Source organism: Streptopelia decaocto, assembly GCF_964273445.1.
Source record: "Streptopelia decaocto genome assembly, chromosome: 1".
Lineage (NCBI taxonomy): Eukaryota > Metazoa > Chordata > Aves > Columbiformes > Columbidae > Streptopelia > Streptopelia decaocto.
Genome location: NC_138663.1, coordinates 191,125,101 through 191,150,301, shown reverse-complemented (window position 1 = coordinate 191,150,301; position 25,201 = coordinate 191,125,101). Strand labels below are relative to the sequence as shown.

The 25,201-nt window shown below is 38.4% G+C and overlaps 1 protein-coding gene across 3 annotated transcripts in view; it reads left to right on the top strand.

Annotated features, from left to right (window-relative positions):
* Nucleotides 1–2,806: 2,806 nt before the first annotated feature.
* NUP58 (nucleoporin 58) overlaps nucleotides 2,807–25,201 on the top strand; it is a 39,813-nt gene continuing 17,418 nt past the window's right edge. Inside the window, exons 1-13 of one of the 3 annotated variants that reach the window (XM_082069336.1) lie at nucleotides 2,807–3,121; nucleotides 6,379–6,506; nucleotides 7,796–7,834; nucleotides 8,916–9,068; nucleotides 10,093–10,227; nucleotides 10,882–10,992; nucleotides 13,758–13,782; nucleotides 14,142–14,207; nucleotides 15,112–15,286; nucleotides 16,625–16,704; nucleotides 17,391–17,509; nucleotides 20,364–20,446; nucleotides 23,406–23,607. In XM_082069336.1, the coding sequence (XP_081925462.1) occupies nucleotides 3,012–3,121; nucleotides 6,379–6,506; nucleotides 7,796–7,834; nucleotides 8,916–9,068; nucleotides 10,093–10,227; nucleotides 10,882–10,992; nucleotides 13,758–13,782; nucleotides 14,142–14,207; nucleotides 15,112–15,286; nucleotides 16,625–16,704; nucleotides 17,391–17,509; nucleotides 20,364–20,446; nucleotides 23,406–23,607 (1,426 nt within the window). In that variant the 5' untranslated portion in view covers nucleotides 2,807–3,011. Of the gene's footprint in view, nucleotides 3,122–6,378; nucleotides 6,519–7,795; nucleotides 7,835–8,915; nucleotides 9,069–10,092; nucleotides 10,228–10,881; nucleotides 10,993–13,757; nucleotides 13,783–14,141; nucleotides 14,208–15,111; nucleotides 15,287–16,624; nucleotides 16,705–17,390; nucleotides 17,510–20,363; nucleotides 20,447–23,405; nucleotides 23,608–25,201 lie in introns of all 3 variants that reach the window. The other 2 variants (XM_082069335.1, XM_082069334.1) reach the window with 2 other exon arrangements.

Genomic DNA, 25,201 nt, shown 5'->3' with positions numbered 1-25,201 from the left:
CACTGATAGATCTGAAACAGGACTTCGATCCGGTAAGGCAAAACAATATCCAATAAATATGACAGCCAAAATGGAGTTAGAAACTTTGAGGAATGAATTTATGACAACCTTACAGGCTGACTGCATTCGATTGGACTTGCAGATTTGTCTATAGCTACAACATAGAAACAACCTGTGGCTATTGTGGGACAGTATGATGAGATTGCTAGCAAACTGATATACTGACTGTTATATACCAATTGTCACTCTGATCAAGAAAATGCAGGGAATGAATTTAAGTCTTAATAGGCCATGATCCTTTTGTCATATATGTACCATTTGTGAAATTTAATTCTGATTTTTTATTTGTAATCTATGTCTTTATAAATTGCACTAGCTGGTTTTCTTAACAGCACAGCTTTTGGCATGCCTAAATGTAAATTGATGCAGAACCTGCAAGTCTTTAACATCAGGTCATAGGCCATACTTGTATTTGGTCTGATCTTACATACTTGCAAAGTTTTTGTTGATGATTCTGGGAAGTCTCATAAAGCTGTACTGGTTTGGTGTGGAGATAACAATTGGCATCATTCTGTAAAAATGATTGAAGGTTCAACCCAATTAGCAGAACTTGGCACAGCTTTAAATTACTTAGAGCTTTTTAAGGAGGAACCTCTAAATTTGATTTGTGACTTTGAGTACGTAGTCAAGATCTAACACACGTATCTGGTTCTGAACCTTTTTTGTTTGTTTGTTTATTTTAAAAAAGAAGGGGGGAAGTAGGGGAAACACCACAAAACCAATTGTCAAAAGCATTGTATGTGATGAAATACTTTGCAAGTATGACCCAAAACCATGCTAAATCAGTAAGAACCTACATTAGTTATGGTCAAATCACTAGTCAATGGAAAAGGCCACATCAATTGATAACCTGGGGAAAAGGTTATGTTTGTGTCATTACAGGCCGAGGATTGAAGTGGATTCAACAAAGATTCAACGGATGCACAGGAGGGAGATAAGTTGTGAGGACTGATTCAGATGTATACCATGGATCCTAATTCAGGGTTACAGATGCTCGCAGACCTGGTGATCTAGAAGCCTATTAGCAAGCAGGTGGTGTACCTTCTGTGGAGAATGGCAATTTGAACAATCAGCAGGAGATCCAAAAGGGTGATATTATGATTAGATAGTTAATGCATAGATAAGGTAAAATTATGAGATATCTCTACCATAGTAATCTAAGTTTAGCAACTGATAAAGTTTTAGAAGGGATATTAAGGTTAAGCTACTGATCTTTTAAATAGGTTAAGATAACTTTTAAGATATTAATTCAATTATTAGTATATACTGATGGTATTAAGTATGTTACCCTATAAACTGCGCAGTTATAGATCTTTTAGGAATTTAAGAGAATATATTGTATTAACTTGTCTGGTTATTTTGAATCTATTAAAATAGTGTGTTGATAAGGTTGTTATAATGGAATTAAGGTTTTAAGAATAGGCAGGTAGTAGTTTGATCTTATTAAGTAAGGTTTAACTGCATTATATGTAATTGTAATTATGTTGTTAATCACGTGTTCTATGTTGCAGTATATTTCAAAAATGATGCACTGTGCGGTTTAAGGGGCCTGACTAATTCAGGAAAAGAAAGGGGGAAGTGTGGAGGGGTCTTGATAGATAAAGACCTGTTGCTGAATTAGTCAGGCTCAAAGGAATCTCAAGGCCTCTTCGAGAAGCTGAGAACAGAGTCTGCTGTGAGAAAGAGGGGCGTTCCTCAATCAGCGGGGTCCTGGCGTGGCGTGAATCATCGGACATATCATCAGTGAGACTCCAGAGCACGGACAGCCCACGATACTCATTTAGCGAATCCATGCTTGGAGCGTGGACGCGTGATTAGAATATAGTTACGTATATAAGGAGACTTGTTTCTGTAATAAATGGCTTAGCGTGATTCACATTGAATCGACTGGTTTTGCTAAGTCCTTATCTCGCTCTAACACCCTGCATTTCAGCTGTGGCTTCTTAAAGTTCCCCAGTTTTATATGAGAGACATGTTGTGATCTGGTGACTGGTCAGGGCAGGGAGTGGAACCACTTCCACAGCTTCATGTGGTCTGTGTAGGTGAAGTAGCACCTGGTAGGGAAAACGGGAGTAGTAATTTGTGTGGTAAACATGGGCAGCAATTAATAATCGAGTGTGTGACATTCAGGTTTGTACGACAGCGTTAGGAACCAATGGGTCACTGGAGAGGCAGACAGGAGCCATGTGCCATTGTGCTGGCTGAGAGCCCAGGTTCAGCCTGAAACTGAGTTTTGGGGTCTCCATGGAATTTGAGTTGGATTTTGAGCTGGTTTCCTGCTTCCTGGCCTGTCCCCGGAGGTGACCTTTGCGGTACCACAGCCTGTCCTGCCCCTGCGGGCATCGAGAAGGGCACTGGAACCAACCGGGCAGGTAGGCACCGCAGAGCCTTCAGAAAGGCTGCCGGGCCAGCGCCCGGCCAGGCGCACGGCTCGGGGGGGGGGGGCTGCTTCCCTCCCGGGCGCCTTGCTGGGAAACCCTGTCCCTTATCTCCGCTCTGCCTGCACGGCTGTGCCCCGGCCGGGAACCCGGCAAGGGCGGCACCGAACAGCCGCCGCACGTTGTGCGCCCGTGAGGGCCGCAGCCTCCCCTCGGCTTCAGCCGCCGGTGCTTCCGCGTTTTAAACTCTGGGACCCTCCAACGCCGGACGCTCTCGGCCGTTTGCACCAGCAGCCCCGGCCGCACCTCGCGCGTTACTGTCGCTTTAAGGGCCGGCGCGTGACGCGGCTGTGACGCCCTCCCGTCGTGCACTGCGGCGGGCGCGCGTAGGGAGCGTGGCTGGTGCCCGCGCGCTCGCTGCCGCCGCTCGGTTCGAAGTTGCCGCCGGGCGGGATGCGGCGCTGAGGCAGCCGCCCCCGCCGCTCCTGAGGAGGCCGCCGCTCCCGCCGCTCTTCCCCGGCCCCCGCTGCCGCCTTCCAGCCCCACTCTCCGGCCGTTCCCGCTGCTGCCGCAATGTCTGCGGGCTTTTCCTTCGGCACGGGGACCCTGGGCTCCGCGGCGGCCGCCGCCGCCGGAGCAGGAGGAGGCGGGGGCGGGGGATTTTCTTTCGGAGCCACGCCGAGGTAACGCGGCACCCCCCATCCCCCCTCTGTCCTACCGCAGGCCCCCGCCCCCAGACTCCCGCGGCCTGGGGTGGCTGAGCCCCGCGGCCCGGCCCGGCCCACCGCCGAGGCCGCCGTTGCTCCGCGGGCCTGGCCGGGGCGGGCAGGGCCGGGCTGCACGCGCGTGTGTGCAGGTGAGGGCGCGGTGGGAGATGCGCAGCCCCAGGGTTGCGCGTTTCTGCGCCTCCTGCTGCCCCGGGCGGGTCCGGCGCTCCAGCACTCTAGGCCGAGAAGGCCCTTGGTGCACGGATGGACTGGCGGCACCGCGTCTGCCTCGGCCTCGGCGCGCGGGACGTGGCGGTGCCCTCCCGGCCTCATCTGCTTCACGGCCGGCTTCGTAGATATAGACGTAGGGATCAGTCTGCTTAGCAGCTAAAAACGAAGAGAGATGCTCTTGTAATTCTGCTTTAGTTTGGCCTTGTCGGAGCAGAGTGTCTCTCGGTTATCTCTAATGTTCTGAATGCAGAATGTGAATCATATGTGTATCTAGACTTCAGCAGTCAAACTGAGCTTGTGTGTGTGGCATGCAGCTCATTGACATCAAAGCCCAAATGTTTAATATTTTTTTCGAAGTTAGGAGCAGCTTTATCCTTTCTGACACAGATAACCCTGCATTTGGTTCATAGTGTCTTGGAGTAAAAGGAGAACTTCACTGTGCTTTGCTGTGCATGCAACATACAGCAGGCTCTGTGCTAAAGGCATTGTTAGTATTTAGGTTTCTCAGAACAAGAGGTAAGTGTTGTTGCTGGTTGACCTCCCTTTTTTCTTTCTTTGCACAAAACTGTACTAACAGAGATTGTTTTTTCTGACTTCCTTGCAACTATGTCTCCATTGAGTATTAGTGCTTTGTATCAGAGTTTTTCCAAAATCTGTTCAGGCAGAATTGATGATCACTGTAATGTAAACTAAATGGGCAGGGCAAGCCACTCAAGGGAGTTTGACCTGAAGCAGATATATTTGAAAATACTTATCTGTTAGAATTGTCTGGAATTAGCAGTGTGAGGGGAAGGCAATGGAACATCTGGATCTGAAAGAACGTATCTAGATGAAATGACAGTGTTGCTTTTTGGAAGCTCACAGGAGAAGGGACAAGTTTTCTGAGTGTCTTCTAATACTCTTAATTTTGTGGTCACGCCAGATTGGTGATGTTCTTGTGTTACATGTGCTTGGCTGTTTTTTCTTTTCCCCCATTGTGAAGCTTATATGGAGTTGGTAAAGAACTTAACTTGATTTTGCTTCGCACCTGTTTAATGCAGGTTTCCTGTGATTAAAATGTGAAACTTAGGAAAATACTTCTTTATTCTAACACATTTTTCTGAATGTACTGCCTGAAACAAGGAAGCTCTTTGTCTTGTTGATCTGTGCTTGGTAAAAACTTCCTGTTGAATTTAAATGTTTTTATAGTGTGTTGGCTTTTTTGTTGTTTTTTGCTTTTTGTTTTTTTTTCCCTGTTTTATCAGGACATGGTTTTTCCTGCTGGTGAGGACACTGCCATTGCTTTATTTCTACATTTTGGTTTATTGCTGTTAAAAAACCAAATAAAATGCCACTTCATTTTTTTGGGGTGTTTTTGTCCTGTAGCGGTGAATTGCATATTTGGTAGCGTAACTTTCCTCTATTGGAATGCTGAAACAAGAATTTTCAGAGTTATCATCTTTGTACTGGAAAAAGATGAGAAACGTAAGCCCTTGACAAGTGAGAGAAGCAGCATATTGTATGTTGAAGTTTACAGGCAGTTAGGTCATCGTGCTGTAGTTTGGTGTATTTGAAATATTGGGACTGAGGAAAGCTGAAATGCTTTGGCTCCTGTGAATTGGGACAATTAGCGGCTCTGTGTCTATTTAAATTTCTTGGCCACTCTGCTTCCTGAATTACTTCTTTAAGAATAACTCATAACTGGCTTTTGAACTTGCAACCAACTTTTGTTGGGCTTGGCACAATCAGTTTATAGAGATTTTGAAAACTTTTAATGTAGAACCAAGTACAGCCTTTTTTTTTTTTTTCTTAGGATTTATTTTTGTGTTTAACTTGTTAATGCTTAGGAGCTGTTGTCATACAGAAAGAGAAAGAAAATGAGGGAACAACAAGAAAATACTGAACACCTGAAATATAAAATATTTCTTGACAGTTGGTACCCTGAAGTCCAAATTGCATTTTGTTTCAGTGCTACTGTTGTACATATGCAAAATGTTGTGTAAGTTAGAGAAAACTTACCTAGTTTTTGAAAAGGCTCACAAATGGAAGTCAGAAGTTACTACAAATAAATGATTCTGCTGATCTTTTGTCAGTTTAAGAACAAAAATTGTAAAATCATAGACTGACCTGGCTGCTAGTACATGTAGGGTTTTTTTTGTTAGAGATAATGATTATTGTATTGTCCCAGATTTTGTACAGTAAGTTAGTGTGTTCTTTGCTAAATGTGAAGTTTGCCATGAAACTCCTAAAATTTGTAGTTACCCCCAAAAGATAAAAAGGCATAGTTTTCCTGGTGATGACTGATCTCTGATTTTCTCCATCCTCTCTCTTCCCCTTAATCTGTGAAAATAGCTCTGGAAGTTTATTTTTGTAACTATCTGCCAAGTATACAGTCAGAAGAGAAGGTCTGGTGGGCATGGGTGCTCTATCATTTACACCCGTGGGGAATGAAAGCGTTTTGGTTAGAAAATGAATTCCTGCATCAGCATGTTTCAGTGATAAGATAGGGCAAAGTTGCACTGTTGATTTGAATGCTTGTGTGTCTGTGCTTATCAATTTAGAATGAAATAAAGTAACATCGGTGGAGGCTTTTGGTCAGAGGTGTCCAACTGGACTTGCAGCCTGCTTTGGAAAGGTGTTCTTGTGGGTTTGTTGTCATGTTTGTGCTGCCTCTAGTACTTGTTCTCCCATTTCAGTAGGTTAGGGAGAATAATTAGGCAGAACTAATCAGGTGATTTAATGGCGAGAAGTTCAAATTTCCCACTGGTCTAGTAAGATGTATCAGCTGAGCAAGATAAAGAAATGCTGGAGCTCGTGTTAGGGAAGCAGCGGGAGTTATGGAGCTGTGGGAGGAAAGGGGGAAACAGGCTTCCTCTTTGGTGGTAGCGAGCTTGGACTCTGTCTTGTCCAGCTGTGTTGTTTGTGGTTTAGGAAGATGAACAGTGGAGTGGGAAAGAAACTGAAATAATGGGCGGTGTGGATTATTTTGAAAAATTATTGCTAATAATCTTATTTTGTAATAGCTCAACAGGCGGACTTAATTTTGGAACTCTGGGCTCTTCTACCGCTACAGCAACTACATCAGCTCCTTCAGTGGGCTTTGGGAGTGGACTTTTTGGATCAAAATCAACAACTGGCTTTACACTAGGAGGTACCAGTACAGGTAGAAAAAAAATCTTGTACAGCATAAATTTGAATCAACAGTGAAGAAATATGTCATCTGTATGCAAAAATGGAGTCATAATGTGCTTACTTTTTTTACAGTACTGTAGTTCAGAATATTACTTAAGTACTGTAAAAAGGCTTCTTTGAACAGTTTAAAAAGTCATTCACTGAGAATTATGCAGTATCAGTGCTGCAGAAGCACAAATACACTATCTGGGCCTATATGTAAATAGTTACATAATTTGAATCCTGAAGTTTTCTAGAAACCTAACTCTTCAGTATGCTCAAAGTTATGATTTAAGATTGTGATATATTTTGATCTGAGAAATATTTTAAAACATTGTGAGATCATTAGCATTTGTAATGTGATGTTTGTAACCCTGCTATAATAATAATTTCTGGTTTTGTTGTTTAAGGTTTTCTAATGTCAGCAATATATATGAGGAAATTAGTATTTTCAGGTGTCTAATTTGGATTCTTATAGCAGTATTGGAGAGCAAAAGAATAAAATTTTTCTGACTGGAGGTATTTTTTTTCTTCAGCCATCGTGCAGACATAACCTAATAGATTTTAATTACTCCATTATTGTTAGGCAAAAAGGTGTTGTGTTTTTTTTTTTTTTTTTCTTGTACACTTGTATGAGCAGGTAGGGGAAGTTCTAAGAACCGATCTACTAGAAATAAATTTGACAGTAGACTTGAAAGCCCACAGTACTGTGTTCAGCTACATTTGGGTAATTTTCTTTGAGCTCTCAATGATTCTTTTGATTTTATAAACAGATGCTTGTTTAAAATGTGAAATGGCCTAGCATTGTGTTCAAAATGTTCTCTTTAAATTACCAGTGGGGCAGAAACTGTAAACCAAGACAAAGGATTTTGCAAATATTTTGGACCTTACAATCCTCTTAGTTATACTGTAAATCTGCTGTTTTTCATACTAATATGATATACTGCCATATGGCTGAAAAAAATACTTGATGGAATAACTAGTTTCCATATTTGTGTTTACCCTTTTATTTAAAATGTCAAACAATTTGCTGAACTGCTGTGTCAACATCAGCTTCACTATTAACAGTTTCTTATTGAAAATCTACTTAAGTCAGTTATGCTTTGATTTGTGCTGCTGGTGCTTACAAATACTATTTTCTCTGTTAATGTTTTACTTTAAACATACCAAAGAAAAAAACTTGCATAATAGTTTAATAATGTAGTATTATTATCAGTGTTTTGTGGTCTTCAATTACTATTCTGATTCTGTTTGTTTGTATTCTTAAAGCAGGAACAGCAACAACTATTGCTACAGGACTGACACTAGGTAAGGACCTAATTTGGATTGTAGTGTTATAAAGGCAAAATTAGCTCTCTTAGAAGAATAAAGAAGGTTGAACTGGGAAAGGACATTAGGAATATTTTGCTTTTGTTTCTCTGATGCATCCCTAGTGACTATTTTTCATTGAATATAGAGGAATTATGTGGTGGCTTTTCTTTTTCAACACCAGTCTGCGGAGAAACAGAGCTTGAGTAACACAAATGTTAGGGGTGAGGGTGGTGCTCAGACTGCAGTCCAAGAACTTAGGAAGCCATGCTGTGAATAAATAAAGAGAAAATGGTGTTGGATAAAGAAGCAAATGAAGTGGTCAGAAGGGAGGAACAGCAGATAACCTAGAACAGACTGTGTAATGCATAATCATACGTGGCAGTTGGTACTTTTCAGTAACTGAATGAAATAATGTCATCCAAAACACACACAACAATTACTGAGGACACTAAGTATGTGTTTCTTATACTTGCTATTGTGGTTTGTGTATGTACATGCACACTCCTCCTTTACTTTGGAATATGGATTCTAGAATGTAAAATGTATTCTTACCATGAAAACAGCAAGAAGTAGAAGCTTTATTTGGTCTACTTCAAAAGTGTTCAACAGCAAAGTTTGAGGGAATAACATCTCAACATGGTTTTCATGTTTAGAAATCCAAAGGATATGTGGGTTCGTTTTGGTATGCACATCCAATTGAGAATTTTTAGTCTGTATTTTGGCTGATACTGTTTACAGCTCCATCTATCAATACTTTGTTGCTTCTGTTAGATGCTCTTGGTGGCAGTTCTTATTTTTACAGGTTTCTTTAGATTACCATGAGATGTAATCACCGGTCCATGATTAAAGCCCTTTGGATCATTAGGAATTCTGGAGCAAAAATGCCTGTGCAATTAGTGTAAACCTTTGAAATTGAGCTGAAAGGTGCTATGGGGATATTTTACTTGATGCAAATGATCTTGCATGCCATGGTGCTCGTGATGGTTAATTGGGAATAGTTCAGAAGATAAGGTGAACTGAGCATTTATTCTCAAAGAGAATGTTCTAAGAGCAAGAATTGGTTTGGGGTTTCTTTCAGGCACACCTGCCACCACATCAGCAGCTACCACAGGCTTTAGTTTGGGTTTCAACAAACCTGCAGGTTCAGCCACACCATTTGCTTTGCCTGTTACTTCTACCTCAGCCAGTGGCCTGTCATTATCATCTGCTCTTACATCGACTCCTGCAGCAGGTAGGAAAATGTTCAGGTGATTTGGAGTTTGTGTTGGTTTATTTTGAAAAAAACTTTATGGTAAAACAGTTCTACGCTCTAATTTTCTTGTATTTACATAATTTTCTGATGCTTTATTAAGAAGGTTCATTGGACCTCACCAGTTCTAAATTTGGGTACCCTAATACAGATAGATTTATGTTTATATAGAGGGCAGTATACCATGTGATATAGGCAGCATATAACGTAAGTCAGCAGGAGTGTAGCAATCATGTAAAATCATTATTTTTGTTGTTGTTAACACCACTGAAGGTTGAAAGCTTCCTACTTGAGCAGCTGAAAAGTTTGGAAAATGTCTGCCTTTTGTAGATGACCTGAAATGGTTAACTAGTAGTGGAAAGAAGATTTTTCCAGTGTAGTTCTCCTAGTGGCACACACCTCCCATCATATTTAACTCGCCTAAACTGTGTTGTGCATGATGATAATTAAGACTGCAGTTTACTTTTCTTAGGAATCTGTGTTTGAGCACAGCTGTCTCTGCTCTTTACACTGTCTCTTTATGCCTGTGGTCTTCCTGTGCTCAGTTCTTCCCTGTCCTACCAAAATGTGGGATGCTTGATTCCAGAAGGCAGCTCAAACTACCCACGAAATTTTCTTGTATTGTGTGTCTTGTGTAAAATAGTTTGTTTCACATAAAATGTTAACTTTTTAACTTTTTAATATAAAAAGTTACTAGTACTTGTTAGATCCATTATGCTGTAAAATAAATTCTGTGGAAACTTCTAGATTCTCTAGTATTCTGTGAGACTCAGATTTTCTTTAGTTGCAAGTAAATATGGACTGATCAAGATTATGATATTGTAGAACAAAATAATGTATGATTCAAAAGTTTCTATGGCATTGGAAGATCTGCAGGAAATAAGAACAACTTAATTTATTATCCAATTGTGATTAAGATGCTGTTCAGACCTTTCAGTTATTTCAGATGGTCTATGGATATATTTGGATGGAGTGTCTGCATGAAGCTGGTTTTCTTTTTCTGCAGGAACTACTGGCTTTACATTAAATCTGGGTGGTACAACTGCTGCAACTACAACTGCCTCCACAGGCCTTTCCTTAGGAGGAGCCTTAGCAGGTTTAGGAGGTTCATTGTTCCAGAATACAAGCACAGCAGCAACAGGTAAAAGTTATTTTAGTATTTCCCCACCTTGTGACTTAAAATGTTGAAATTTAATGTGTTATTGTATAAATTCATAATGTAAGATTTAGCTTATATAAAATTTCATGCTGTGAAAGTGTAATTTTTTTAGTGTTACTGTTAAGAATAGTGTTGAAATCCATGGACAATAAAAGTGAAATCTGGAAACTTTGCAATAATTGATGTAAGCACATTCATCATAAATGGGAGAGAACATGTATCTCCTTCAACTGTGGAGAAGTTGAAATCTTATTTGGGTGGCTTTTAGTCTGAATGAAACCATTAACCTTAACCATTAGTATTGTCTTTTTACAGCTTACTGTCTTTTTCAGCTCTAGAGGAAAAATTTGTTACGCTGAGGTATAGTCTTGGTAACACTGCTCTTAAACTATGAAAGAAGCAGAAAGATACTTAAGATGCTGATGGTGTTAGCTATCTAATTAGCTACTCATAATGTGAAGAAATTACATGAAAAGATTTGCACACAGTTATATGAAACTTAATGCAATCTGTGTTGTTCTCTGTTTATTTTGTATATTTTTAAAAATCCAAATGTAGTAAAAGGACCCTGAAATTGCAAACAAGTTGTAATTATCAATGTTTTAAGTGCAGAAATTCTGTTTGGATTTCTTGTAGGACTTGGGCAGAATGCTTTGAGTTTGACTCTGGGGACAACTGCAACTCCTTCAACTACTGCAAATGAAGGTCTTGGTGGCATTGATTTCAGTAGCTCTTCAGACAAAAAGAGTAAGTTTGTTTTTAAAACATTTGTAATTTTTTTTTGAGAAAATTATTGGAGCACTACAGCAGTGATACTATGCCCTTGTGTTAGGAGTGTAGAATTAAAGCTGACAACTTTAACTCCCCCTGCCAAGGCATTTCAGTTAGCTTCATTCTTAGATATTGTGCTTGTATAGAAGATTATTATTTTGGTTGCAAATGCAATGCAATTTAAATTTGTTTATAAGCCAATATCATACTTGTGAACCAGGATCTAAATCCTCCTGTTTGCTAAAAGGCCATGGCAAATTTCTGAACAGCTATATGTTAAATAACCACTAGAGGGGGGGGAGCAGAGCTACAGAAGGCATTGCAAATACAAAAAGTACTTGTTTGAAGCCATCTTTCTGTAACTGTAAAAGATCTTAAACTTTGCTGTTTGGTTTGTTTTGTTTTTCTGGAAAACCTACACAGTAAAATGTAATATTTTTAGCTGTTATTCTTCAAAGCTGCATCTCTTGTGGTGTGTGGTTTTATCTGATACATTCTATCAGGTTAAGACCAGTTGAAAAATTTTACCTCTGTGGTAGCTTTAAAGTACTTAAGTAGCAGAATATTGAGCATTGACACATGGACATCTATTGTGTTGTCTTGCCTTTGTACTTTCAGAGTAAGCTTAACTAAAGCTGATTATAAAATGTGCATTTTCTCTGAGGAATCAATACTGTTAATTTAATCTCTTGATTCCATTCAGCAGCTACATTTTAAATTAGGTGTACCAGTAGCTAGAAGAGAAAAAAATACAGAAATTCCATGAAACCATCTTTACAGAATAACATACGTTGTGGAGACATAGTTTTTTGTACTTGTAGAAGAGATGACATATTAACTGTCCAAACTGGAGTGCTCTGCATGATGTTGATTGTTTTGGAGCTTATTACTGGAACTGGGAGTGATAAAAAAGCTCTGATTCCTAGGTTCTTATGGGATTTCTGTTACTATTATACTAGAATATCACGATGTTTCCATAATATACAAGTATCTTAAAAAGAGTACCACAGACTCAATCTACTTAAGTCTAACATCTCCCAGCATTGTTTTGCCCAGCTCTTAGGGTGGAAACTTGAATGCACACCTGAATTCCCCATATGTTGCATAGTGGAACTGGGTGCATGGGTCTGTTGCTGTCAGGATAATAAGCAGAGGTCCCTTAGCTAAGCAGTGGGAAATGTTGAAGTAGACTGTTTTTTGAGTTTTCTTTTTTCTTTTTTTAAATTTAGGTTTTACTTTGGGAGTGTCTCCCATAAGGGGTAGTGCTAGCTTAAGCAGCCCTGACAAATATCCCTACCTGTGTGCTGCTACTCAGTTCCATCAGTACAATTGTTTGTACTACTGTATAAGGAACTGCGCTAAGGTTTAAGGGTGGTGGCTTTATTGTTTGGAGGGTTCTATTTTGTTTCCTTCCTTAAGAAAAGGAAGGAGGAGGTGTGGCTACCAAGGAAAAGTGCCCTAGGAATCTCAGAACAGACAGGAACTATCACCTTTGTTCTCTCTTCTGGAATTGGTTATAAAAAGCTTTTCCTACTGAAGACTGTCTGTCTAGTATTTCTTTGAAATATGGCTGCACAAAAATAAACTGTTCCTATACTTATTTTTCTCGTGTATTACTAAAAAGAATGTAAAAATCGAAGCATTTGTCCACAAAGTAGCAAAATCTGATTTTAATTATTTATCTTTTACTTTGTAAGTATTGTTCTGGGGCACAAAAAAGGTGGCTAGAGAGAGAAAGCAAGGTATACTTAGTTTTCTGTCTAATTTTTGGGTTATTAGCAGAGAAAGGAGTCCTGAATTCTGGGGTGTATGCTTGCTTTTTTTTCTTCCCCCCCCGATTTTCTGTAGATTTTTTTTTTTTTTTTCCCCTTAGCAAAAGGCATAGGGAATGGTCTGAGACTCCAGGTTCTCTAAGTGTCCTGGTACTGGTTGACAGTCTGCAGACAATTTAAGTAGGTGTTGCTTCTAAAAGAAGTAGGTTCTCCTGGCCTGGGCACTGGCTTCTGCAGCTGAAAATGTTTGTGGCACTGGCTTTAGCTACATTGCTGCTTTGTGTCCTGATGGCACTGAGAGGGAAGTGAGGATGTGAATTCCATCCAGCTGAAGAAGATGAAGCTCACTTAGGCTGAGTGAGTATTCTCCCTAGCAGACTGCTGCTGTATGGGATGTGTTATGCATGATATTGTTTTCAGCTCTATTCTGTTAGTCAGAGGCATAGTTTGGAGTGTGTAGGTGGTAGGTTAGCAGTACCAACTTCAGTTCTGTAAAACCTCATTCATTACTGAACTTAATGCAATAGCAGAATTCTTAGGGAAGTCTAATGGGCAAACCTTAATTACCTTCCTACTTGAGAGGAGACTGTTATTGCTGAATTTAAACACTTGAGTGTTTTGTAAGTGCAAGTCTGAGTGAGTTGTGGTTGCATAAGAGGAATAGATTTCTTATGCAACTGCAGTTGTTTATGCATTTGTAGTGACTTGTCGAGTGACACAAGATGTTTTGCATTACTTTGTGTGCTCAGAAATCAGCACCACTGTTGAACTATTGTTCCTGGAAAGATATCTATCTGTGAAGTGGGATTAAATTAAAATTACCTTTCTTTTATGGCTAGCCTTGTCTGTTCCTCTTATCAAGAGAAATGGAGCAGATTATAGTAATGAATTCTTTCTTAAAAATCTCACTAAGGTTGTTTTGTTTGTTCTTCAAAGTTTTATTTCTAACCTGCAGTTTTTATTTTCTAGGTGACAAAACAGGAACAAGACCAGAGTAAGTATTCAGGTTTTCTTTGGATTCCATGTCTTCTTAGAAAACAGCTGAACTAAATATGTTGGCTTTTGTACAACTTCGATCTTGAAAAAGGCGTAAATGTAAATAACCAACTTTTGCAATATGGACAATTTAGTAGTTATGGTTCATCATTTTAAATATTGCAATTTTCCCATCAAATGTGATACCTACAGCTTATCTGGCATCTGCTAGAGACTGGTCATTCCTAGTCGTGGCATATATGCAATAGGTGCAAAACTGTTCAATCAGTCACTTGAATGTTTTAATGGTATTTAGAAGTTATGCAAAAACGTTTGGCAGTATTAAAGCACCATCTAAACATGCATTGTCTCTTTTAGAGATAGCAAAGCACTAAAGGATGAAAATCTACCTCCTGTAATATGTCAAGATGTAGAAAATCTACAGTAAGTAGTGGTTTTTACTTATAGTAGTTTAATAGCTAAAGTATTGTATGACATCAGTGCTCTGTGACAAAAACACCCTGCTGCAGGCTGCATGCAGGATAACTTACTAGCCCGAGGCCTTTCTGCAGGTTAACCCTGGGAACAGAGTAGGCAGATAGCTGAAGTCTTGGGCTGTTTGGTTTTTTTGTTTGTTTGTTTTTTGTTTTTTGTTTTTTTTTTTTTTTTCAGTCTTGCTTTTCTGTGCATTTACACAAATGGGTATGCCCAACAGATATGCTCTTACAATCTGACCTATGTCTCTCTGGGAGTATTAGGCCTGTTGCACGTGCATAGTAAGTATTGAAGCTTATGTCTGAATTGCATGTGCATTGTGGATCTCATATGGAATAGAACTGCAAAAGAGCCTTTCCTTGGACAGGAAGGAGCCAGGTTGTAGACTAGTCAAGGAGGCTATATGTCACTGTCTTTGAGTGTGAAGTACACGTCACATTTACATAGATACTATGTATTATAACACATATATATAAAATGATTGATATGTATCTTAGCTTGTCAGGGTTCAGCGTAACATGTTTAAACACTTGCTGTTGAAGTTTAGGGATTTTGGTGTTGATCTGGGTTGTGGGTTTTTGGGGTTTTCTGTTTTGTTTTGTTTGTGGGGTTTTGGTGTGATTTTTTTGTTTTGTTGTTTTGTTGTTTTGTTTTTTGGTTTTTACAGTATTGGCATTCTAGGAGTTAAGATAATACTATGCTATGCTGTAACTTCACTGGTCAGTACTTTATTTTGGAAAAATTATTTGAGTAGCTATTTAAATAATGTACCCCAAAAGTAAATACTTGAGTATTTCAGCTTGAATACTTTGGGTTTTTTTCCTCTTCACTCTGTTATTTTTCATTTCCTCAGGAAATTTGTCAAAGAACAAAAACAAGTTCAGGAAGAAATTAGTAGAATGTCCTCTAAAGCAATGCTTAAAGTACAAGAAGACATTAAAGCTTTGAAACAACTTCTGTCTGTAGTTGCCAGTGGATTACAGAGAAACACTCTTAATATTGACAAGCTGAAAGTGGAAACTGCACAGGTATAATTGAATATAAATTTTATTATGTAGAGTTTGAATGTTGATTATTTCATATGGATAACTAGCTGCCTTTTATCAGTCAATTAAACACGTGTCCAAAAAAAAAAAAGTGAAAAATTGAATCCATTCTCTTTGAAGTTTCTGGGGAGACTGAAATATGTGATGTCAGTATTTTCAGATAAGTACAACAGCAATAAAATTACTTTTATTCAGGAAAGCACTTCTCCATAGCAAAGGCAATAGAAGAGAATATGAGCCTACTTTAGTTCAGTTTTGGTTATATATTCAGCTGGTAGTGAAGACATATTTGTAACAACATGCTGGACTGGAGCAGCAGAAATGCAAGTATGTTTTCTTCTTCTTTTTGGGAGAGAAAAAAAAAAAAAAAACCGCAAAACATTAACCACCACCACCACATAACATTTCAGGGACCAAAATATCTTAACTAGCATTAATATTAATTTAATGAACTTGAGTCATAACTCTACCCACCAGTCTGCATCTTAACTATGCAACCAGTTTGAGCTCAAGTTTAGATGCGAGTGTTTTTTAAGTTCTGTATGACTTTTTCTTTCATCTGGCATGTCAAGGCTGCTTGCTACATAAATAAGTGTATTTTATTCTAAAGTAAAAATGGTGATGATTTTTTTTTGTCTATATCTTGTGATAACAAAAGGAAATACCCTATAGTGATGCCTAGCCAACAATTTTCTGTGAAAACAAAAACTTGTTACTGACACTTTCTTATTTCTGTAAGTGGTGCAGTTGAAAATAATTGCAGAAGCAGACATTGAGTAATTCCTAATGGCAGAGTTATTGGAAGGTATTAAACAGAAGTGTGTGCTGTAATTCTCATGCATAAAAAGATCACTTCCAAAGAAAGACTTTTTTTTAACTAGTCAATATTTTTTTTAAAAAAGGCAAAATAATGCTGTTTGTTTTATTTCTTCTCTTTTAGGCATTTCACTTCCTTGTATTTGACTGTTACATTTTTCCCCCCTAATCCTCAATAATTATAACAGGATTTCTATTGTACTTCAGAAATCCTATCTTATCTCTGATAGTTAAGTGCAATGCTTTCCCATCTTCAGAGAGCTCAATGTGCTTTCAGTATATGCTGTTGCTTGTTCATTCCCCAAACTTTTGTTGGTATTTGCAGTTCTCCAACTTTCTGGTAGTCTATTATTTGAAGAATTTCTGGTTGGATTATATCACGGTGTTACCTTAAATATATGAAGAAAATAATTTATGTGAATGAACAGTAGAGTTGTAGCTATTTTTCTTTTTGAACATTTGATAGAGAACCTCATCTTTTATTAATTTTCCATATTTACTTAGGAGCTAAAGAACGCAGAAATAGCATTACGAACACAGAAAACTCCTCCTGGTCTCCAGCATGAAAATACAGCCCCAGCAGAGTGAGTTACTGCTATTCAAAAAAAATGGTCAATAGTATAACTTGGAGAAGACTCTGGGGAGACCTTATTGCAGCCTTGTGATACTTAAAAGTGGATTATAAGACAGATGGGGACAGACTTTCTAGTAGGGCCTGTAATGATAGGACAAGAGGTAATGGCTTTAAACTGAAAGAGGGGAGATCCAGACTCAATATAAGGAAAAAATTCTTTATGATGAGGATGGTGGAGCAATGGCAGAGGTTGCCCAGAGAGGTGGTAGATGCCCCATCCCTGGAGACATTCAAGGCCAGGCTGGATGGGGCTCTGAGCAACCTGATCTAGTGGAAGATGTCCCTGCTCATTGCAGGACTAGGTGATCTTTAAAGGTCCCTTCCAGCTGAAACCATTTTAGGATTCTGTGAACTTGATAATAGGATTTATTTTTTTCTTCTTCTTGTAACATTTGTACTGAATTCTTCATAGAATCAGTGTTTTATTTCTACACTTAAGTTAATCTTTCTCACAGATATGAGAAATAGTCTTCACTCTTTCATCTCATGGAAGAATGTCAAGAATGTTATAGAAAATAACTGTTGAAGTTAATTACATGAAAATTGTCAGCTGATATAGATCAGATTAAAAAAATATTGGCAAACTAGTGAAGTTTAATCATAGGGTTGTTTTTTTTTTTTGTCGTACTCATCTAGCTACTTCAGAATCTTGGTTGAGCAGTTTGAAGTACAGCTGCAACAATACAGGCAACAAATAGAAGAACTGGAAAATCATCTTACTACTCAAGCAAATAATTCACACATAACTCCACAAGGTAAATGTTTCAATTTTAATATTCATACATTAAAATGGAGAAATCTTGTACCTCTAAGAAAAACTTAGTAAATTATTTCCTGTTATGGTTGGATTTTCTCATTTAATGTACAGTAATAAGTGTTCAGGTAGATTCTGAAGTTGTCCAGTGCAAAGATTTGGAATTAAAGGTTAAATTCATAAAGGATCTTGAGCTTTTTGAGACAGATCTAGTTCCTGAAGTGCAATTTGTAGATGTGGTTTGTTTTGCATAGAGATTTTGATACCGAGGTACACAGGAGTAGAAATCACAACTTTCTCAGCTTCTGAAAAATAGGAAATAAAGAAGCCTAATATGTTTTGCACTCTTGTTCTACCTGACTTTGGCACCGTTCTTGTAAAAGAACTGGAGTCTTCTCTAGATTTAACTATTGCACTTGCACAGGAGCTGAAAGTGGAAGTTTGTGACTCTTGGTGGGGCCAGGGCACATCTGAGGCGTTATCTTGCAAACACTTGGACTTCCATTTTGTGCTGCCTTTTCTGACAGTGTCTGTTCAATCCGTCTGTATTTTGCTTTTGTACAATTCCTAGTGAACTCATAAACGTCAGAGAAAGCTCCTGCCTCTTCTCACTGGGTCAGCTCAATCTTGCCTGGTCTATTGATGCTGTTCTGCTTCCAAACAGCTTTTATTGCCTTTGACTGTTGTCTCACATAACAGTGAGAAAATCTGTTTTCCTTTCACTTTAGTTTCTATCTTCCTTCTTCTATCCCTTTCTACTAATATGACTTCTCTGTCCACCTGACATTTTAAGATGAGGTCTTTATAGAACATAACAAAACCCCTTGTAGACAGGAGATTTTTTTTTTTTTTTTCTTCTTGTAAAGTCTGAGAAATTATGCAGTTGTTTGGGATGTAAGGTTCCTTTCAGAAGACTACCATGTTGTCACAAAAAGAGGCATGGGGACAAAAATGGCTTTTCTGGGAAAGGTGTTCTGTAGTCTTTGATCTGCAAATCTCTGAGCTGGATGGGCAATCCTGACAAAACATGGAAGTGGAAGCATTGCCATCCACTATATCCATCTCCTTCCCTTCAGCATCTAGATGTTATAAGGCTGATGTCTGGCACCTTCTATCTTGCGCAGGGCTGTCTGACCAGACCAATACGGAAGTCTGCTCTGCCAGCTCCAGATCAAAATGGGAACTTTTCCTCAGTTTTGAGCCTGTTGGTATTGCTTTGATCTCTGACTGACTTAAATTTAGCCTTGTTTGCTGCTACATCATTCAATCTTGGGATAATCTCTCTGGTCAGAGAATACTGGCTTCTGGATAGTAGTCTTCTGGTTGGTTACCATTCCTGTGATCATAGAAATTTTTATTTTGGGGGCCATTTTAGGTACAAGTGCTGCAATAACCAGCGATTTCAAGTGCACGTCATTTTGTGCCAAATTATACTTGAACATCTTGCCATCACAGGATGGTACATAAATTCTAGACCTCATATGTCATAAACAGGAGAGCTGTCTAGACCTAGCTTCCAGAATGGAAGATATGCTGAATCCTGAGGATCCTGTGTCTTTCTGTGTGATCTTCTTGTCTGTCCAGAGTATGAGAGGAATGCATTCCAGATTTTCCTCAGGTTTTTCAGCAGTTTCTGAAGGTAGTTTCTTTTTCTAAAGGTTCCTTGTTTGTATGGGTAAAGCTCAATCTGTTGTGCCAGCGTGCTCAGACTGTCAGCACGTGAACTAGTGACCTAGTCAGCGCAATTATGTATGTAGTTTTTACCATGTTGGAAAAACTTCTTTTACCACGCAGGAAACCATGACCCAGAATGTATTGAAAATTTTGAAACGTCTAGTGTTCAGTAACACTAAATTGCCTCCAGACTCTTAGGAAACTTGTGGCCAGTCCTCCTAGATACCACTGTCTCCAAAACCCTGTAGGTCGGCATGAGATTTATCCCCAGCTTTTCTTTTTCAGAAAGAAATGCAGGTTGTAATGGAGAAATTCCTTTATGGAAGAGACAGAACTTTTCAGTTCAAGAATCATTGCTACACCTACAGATCTTTAAGAACTTGGTAGCTACTATGTACATGTCAGTAGGTTATGCATGGGTCCTACAGAAGAAATGCAGAAGCTGATGTTTTCACAGTGGAAGATCAATTCACCACTTTTCTGAAAAGCGTTTTTTGTCAGCAGATGCCTTGTTTTGCCAAAGCCTTTGAGATTTCCCCTTTAATCCTAAAGTTTTACATTAGTTGGATCAGTGCACTGAAAACTCCTTCATATCTGTGTGGGCAGTAGGATAACCTAGGTTTAGGACTTTTCTGTAGTCAAGAAGCTCCCCATTGTGTTTCTGTTTATGATACACTTGTGAGTAGAGCTAGAATAAGAGATCCTGTGATGCTTGTTAATTGTCTTTGAAAAGTAAGTAAAGCTTCCATTCTACTGCTCTTTCTTTGACAAAGTCAACTGAATGCTTAACTGAGCTTAAAGTCAGAAAGACCAGAAGATAAATACAAATGCGAGAAAATCCATTTTAACAATATTGGTTTTTAAAAAATGAGGTTAAATGCTCCTGTGTAATTAGATGAAGTTAGGTTAAATAATCTTTTTTAGCTTTGCTAAATGATAGAATCATAGGAATCGAATTGCCATATTAAAAAAAAAAAAAGATAAAAGTGTACTTTCAGTAAACTTTTCACCCAGTTGCTCTCAAATTCTGTGTTTCTTACAGACATTAACTTGTTCTCATGCAATTGTTCTTGTGCTTTGTGCTGTATGGGTGTTGGCTGGGCTTCTTGCTGTGGTATAGACACTAAATCTCTTCTGGTAGTAAGATTGTCACTCACCAATATTGTATGTGCCTCTTACAGATTTGTCAATGGCTATGCAGAAAATCTATCAAACATTTGTAGCTTTAGCTGCACAACTTCAATCAATACATGAAAATGTAAAGGTATGTTGTTTGGATACGTTCCTGTGTATTTAGTGAAAGAACTACAAAGAGTTGCTTTTTGAAAACACATCTGCAGGTGTTTAGTTTTGGGTTTTTTTTTCCCCTGTTAAACTAACTGCTTTTAAAAATTTTCAAACTGTCCTGCAGAGGTGCTTTGATTAAAAAAGTAACTTTTTCTCATCTAAAATGTAATTTGAATTATTTAATTAAATTGATGATAGCTGACCGTAGTCATTTAGGTTACAAAATGTTTTCCATTAAACTCTTTTCCCCTTATAATTTTTGATCGATTTTTGAAATGTCTGTCTTTGAGTTCATGTTTGTGTCTTTTGCGTTTTGCCCAATGACCTCTTGATCTCAAGAAAAGAGGATCTAAATCTCCTCTTACTCAAATAGGTAACAGAAAAAAAGTTGATATTCATACATAAACTTTTTCAACATGCCAAAGAATTTTAGGCAAAATTGTGTTCCGGCTTAATTTTTTTCAACCTGGTTTTCATGGAAAGTCAAATAGTGAAAGAAAACCTACTGTGAAAAAATGCTAGTGTACCAAAGATCCTAGTTAGGCTTGTTTTCTCCATCATGGACTCTGGCTTGAGTTTCCCATTCATGGTTCTGGACATATTGATAAAATGTCAATGTTCTACAATCCATAATTTTTCTTGAGATCATCAGAACCCTTGGTTACAAAACAAACAGAAAAAGACACCTTAGAGAAGAGTACAAATGTTTGGGATTGTTTCTGCTAAGTGACTTCCTTAATGGGAATAGCTCTGATAAATATTCTTCTTGTTTCCTTCTCAAAGCTGCTTCTGCACAGTATTGCTAGTTCTATAAACATCTGAAAGTTTTTTACTTTTCCTGAGTAAAGTTCAGGAATACCAAGGATATTGTGTGAACTGGATTCCTTGCATTGCATTGCTTCTGTCAGCATGGTAATTCACTGGTTTTACACGTACCTGCAATCAGATATTTGTGCTGCTCTTAGCTAACTCGGTTTTGGTACCAGATGTAGAATATATCAACTCCTCCATAATTTTGGCAGAAATACATACAAAGGATCTCACATGTGTCCTGGGCTCTTCTGAGATCTGAGTGTAGCCTCAGGTCATGCGGTGGTCTTTGTGATGGTATGTTTTTGTTGTTCTTCAGTATGAAGAGCTGGATTCGCATGCAGTTATAAGCAATAGTACCTTCAGTGCCTTGTCAGTGTGACTGCACAGCAAAGACTTTATTTCAGCTTAAGAAGTATTCTACTGCTTGAAACTAAGAAGTTGGTTTAAGGATTGTCGTATCTTTGGGGGATTTTTTTTTTTGAAATTTAATCAAGTGGGTAGACATGAGGGCTTATATTTTGGAAGACAATTGTAACTAAAGCTTAAAAATCAGAAAAATGCATGTACTGCTTAAGTGGATTTGTCCTTCTGACCATCTGGTTTGGTTTATCAGCCAGGAGATGCTGTGAGAGGAGAGCAGTTGAAGTGCTGTCTCTGTCATACTTGGTTGTGATATGGTTTGTGAAGGCAGAGCTGTGACCACAGTACATTCCTTTGTCAAAAGTTGGCTTTCTGGTTTGTACATAGGCTTTGATTCAAAGGTCTGAAGTTGCAGAGAAATGTGACTTGAAACATCTTTGCATTTGCTGAATATATTTGTATCATGTATGAACATATAGATGGATACATTTTTTAGTGAAGAGTAAAATGTGCTTGCGCACGATTCAGGTGGAGAATGTCGTTAAACCATTCAGATCAGCTCTACAATGTCTCTACATTTCTGTTAGCTCCTGTGGCAGTCATTATGACATAATATTAAATCTCAGAGTTTGACAAACGTCTTATCTTGCCAAGGACAGCACTCCTGATGTGATGATGAGGTCGTTCTTTCTGTGTGTTTCCTGTTGTTGCTGATTGGTATAGGATTGCAGCTGTTCAAATCCTGAGTCAGAATGTTTGGACTGTTAGCTCCTCTTCTTGGAAACAAGTGTATCCTTAGCCAGGAACACAAGACATGGTCTGTCTTCAATAAAATTCAATTGAATGTACTGTTCTGTGGTTTTAATAAATCTATTATGTTTAAAGAATCATTGTTAGAGGATAGAAATAATTCCATCAGTTCTTTATTGAAGCCATTTATTCTTTTTATGTTACCTAAGACATCCATAGTTCCCACATCTGTGACAGATAGAAACGGCTCAGGCTGAACAGGCCAAACCAGGGCTTGGCACAGAATGTGAGCTTTTCAGGAGGGATGGAGCATAGGGATAGGGAGGAGGGACACAACACAGCAGACTAGGGCTGCTCATTAGTGGAATTATCTGTTGCATTTGTACTGCATTACATTCTTGGTGAAATGCATCAGAAACAAGAGCGAATTCTAAAATTCTGGTATCTTCTTTAGCTTTGTGCTAAAAAAGAAATGCAAGAGTGAAAGGAAGGAGAGAAGTACAGGTGAAGGTGATAAGGGAGCAAAAGCAGACTCCATGCAGAAAGGGTAGCACCAAACAGTATGTTATTTTATGTTACAAGCTAGTGATGTGGCTGTATTTTGCCTCTTAGGTGGGCTAGTACAGTGATAGTACCAGAATTGTGCTGATTTACACTAAGTTCAAAAGATTTTGATACCATTCAGTATGTTAGTCTTTTACACTTGACTGCTTTGCAGAATTTAGCTAAGGAACCTGTTCTGGCTGTAGCTGATGCAAAACAGTCCCCTCCAATTCATAGTCTGACTAGATCCTTTCAGACTGGGGGCTTTTTTTGTTTGTTACTGTTGTTTGTTTGGGTTTTGTTTTGAGTGGGGTGTTGTGGTTTGTTTATTTTTGGTTTTTGTTTCTTGTTTGTTTTTTTTTTTTTTTTTTTTTTAAGGAATTGTTATATATAACTGTCTCTTCCCTTACTAAGTTAAGGTTTGATGTCAAATATGCTGAACTAAAGTGGCTTCTCCCTACTCCCTGCAGATGCTCAAAGACCAATACCTTGGCTACAGGAAAACCTTTCTGGGGGATGCCATGGATGTGTTTGAGGCGAGACGAGCAGAAGCGAAGAAGTGGCAGAGCGCGCCACGTGTTACCACTGGACCGACCCCTTTCAGCAACATACCAAATGCAGCAGCCGTTGCGATGGCTGCAACACTAACTCAGCAGCAACAGCCTGCTACAGGTCTGAGTGCATTCAAGTTATAGATTATTAGTGTTACAACAATAGTCAATTTGTGTAAAATTTTCTATGAAGTCTTCCTTTGTGTTAGACTAAATCTGAACATTGTGATGAGCAAAGTTACTGATACATAGCCAATAGAAAAATGCAGGGTAGACTTAGCAATAATTATACAACAGATACTTAATCTTGTGAATTTACTTGTATTAGTGACATTTACTGTATTGTTCTAATTTACCCCTTGGAATGTGAGTCTTCACTCTACATCTCTGAATATATATAGTATAGCCTCTTTCCAGAATTGTATGGTAATAGTAAGTTATCTCAAATCAGTGAGGAGACAATATCTAAATGCATATTACCTTTTTCTTATGCTAAAATAATAATGCATTTTTATATAGCACTTTGGAACTGTAAAATGAAAAATGCTGTAGAACAGGAAGGATAGCGGAGCAAACATCAGTAGAATAGGAAGACGGATGCCTGGTTTATTATTTTATAGCCAACTCCTTTGTCAGAGTGATGTTGGAGCAGTTTTAGCTAGCAACTCTGCTGTTGCGAGTAAATATTGGAAGGAGTGGATCAGGGGTTCTGTGTGTGCATGTATGTAAGAGGAAAGCCAAAACAGAAATGCATGATCCACTGCTAATGAAGAATGGATACATATGGCAAAGGAAATAATTTAAGGCATCTTAGTTGACATTGTTATACTAGCCAACGCTTCTCGGAGAGGGATTCCTGAGTGTAGAGGACTGAGTTAATATTTAATCATTTAACAGAAATGAGAGAAATTGAATTTAACTTCAACATGGCTATGTGTCTTTGTCAGCAAATTATGAAAAGCATAGTTCTACCATTTATTTTCTAAAATGTTATTTATCATAGGTGTACTGAAAGTCGTATTAGCACCTTTCCCTTCTCTTGTCTTATAGCACCAGTCATATTTTGAATGGTTTTAATTAGAAACCCATGCAGCAACCACCCTAAGTTTGGCAAATTATTAAGTTGTCCTTGCCTTCTCCATAGATGGAAAATATAATGAACTTCCAGTCCTGGCCCTTGTAAACAGCAAGGAGATGAGTTTAAAAGACAAATATTTGAAAACATTTTTAACACAACAAAAAAAATTAAGTCTATATGAAATATTTATATTCTAAACTTCCATCACAGACCACAGTCTTCTTGTTTCTGCTTTGTTAATCCATGGAAATTCTGTTGAAGTGACATCTGAAAAAGAGTCTAGTTTTAAACAGAAAACGTGAGATAAAGTCACACTTTGGAATTTTTAATACAAATACAAGTGTGGGTTGTGCAGCTTAATGCTGACAAAGTAGTTCTCTTTCCATCTTTCTCCTTGTCTCATGTTTTTTTTAAGTAGTCTCCATGATCTTTACAGGATTACTTGTATATGAAAGTCATATACTTGGGATGTCGCATTTAAAGTTATACCTGTATTTTCATGAATTGGGTTGAGGGATTTGAACTTTATCTTCGTAGTCCAGATTTGAATAACTTCAGTAAATTGATGCCACTTATGGCATGACTTTGTGAATATTCTCTTAGGAGTAGGAGTGAAGTGGGGGGAGAGGCAGAATTG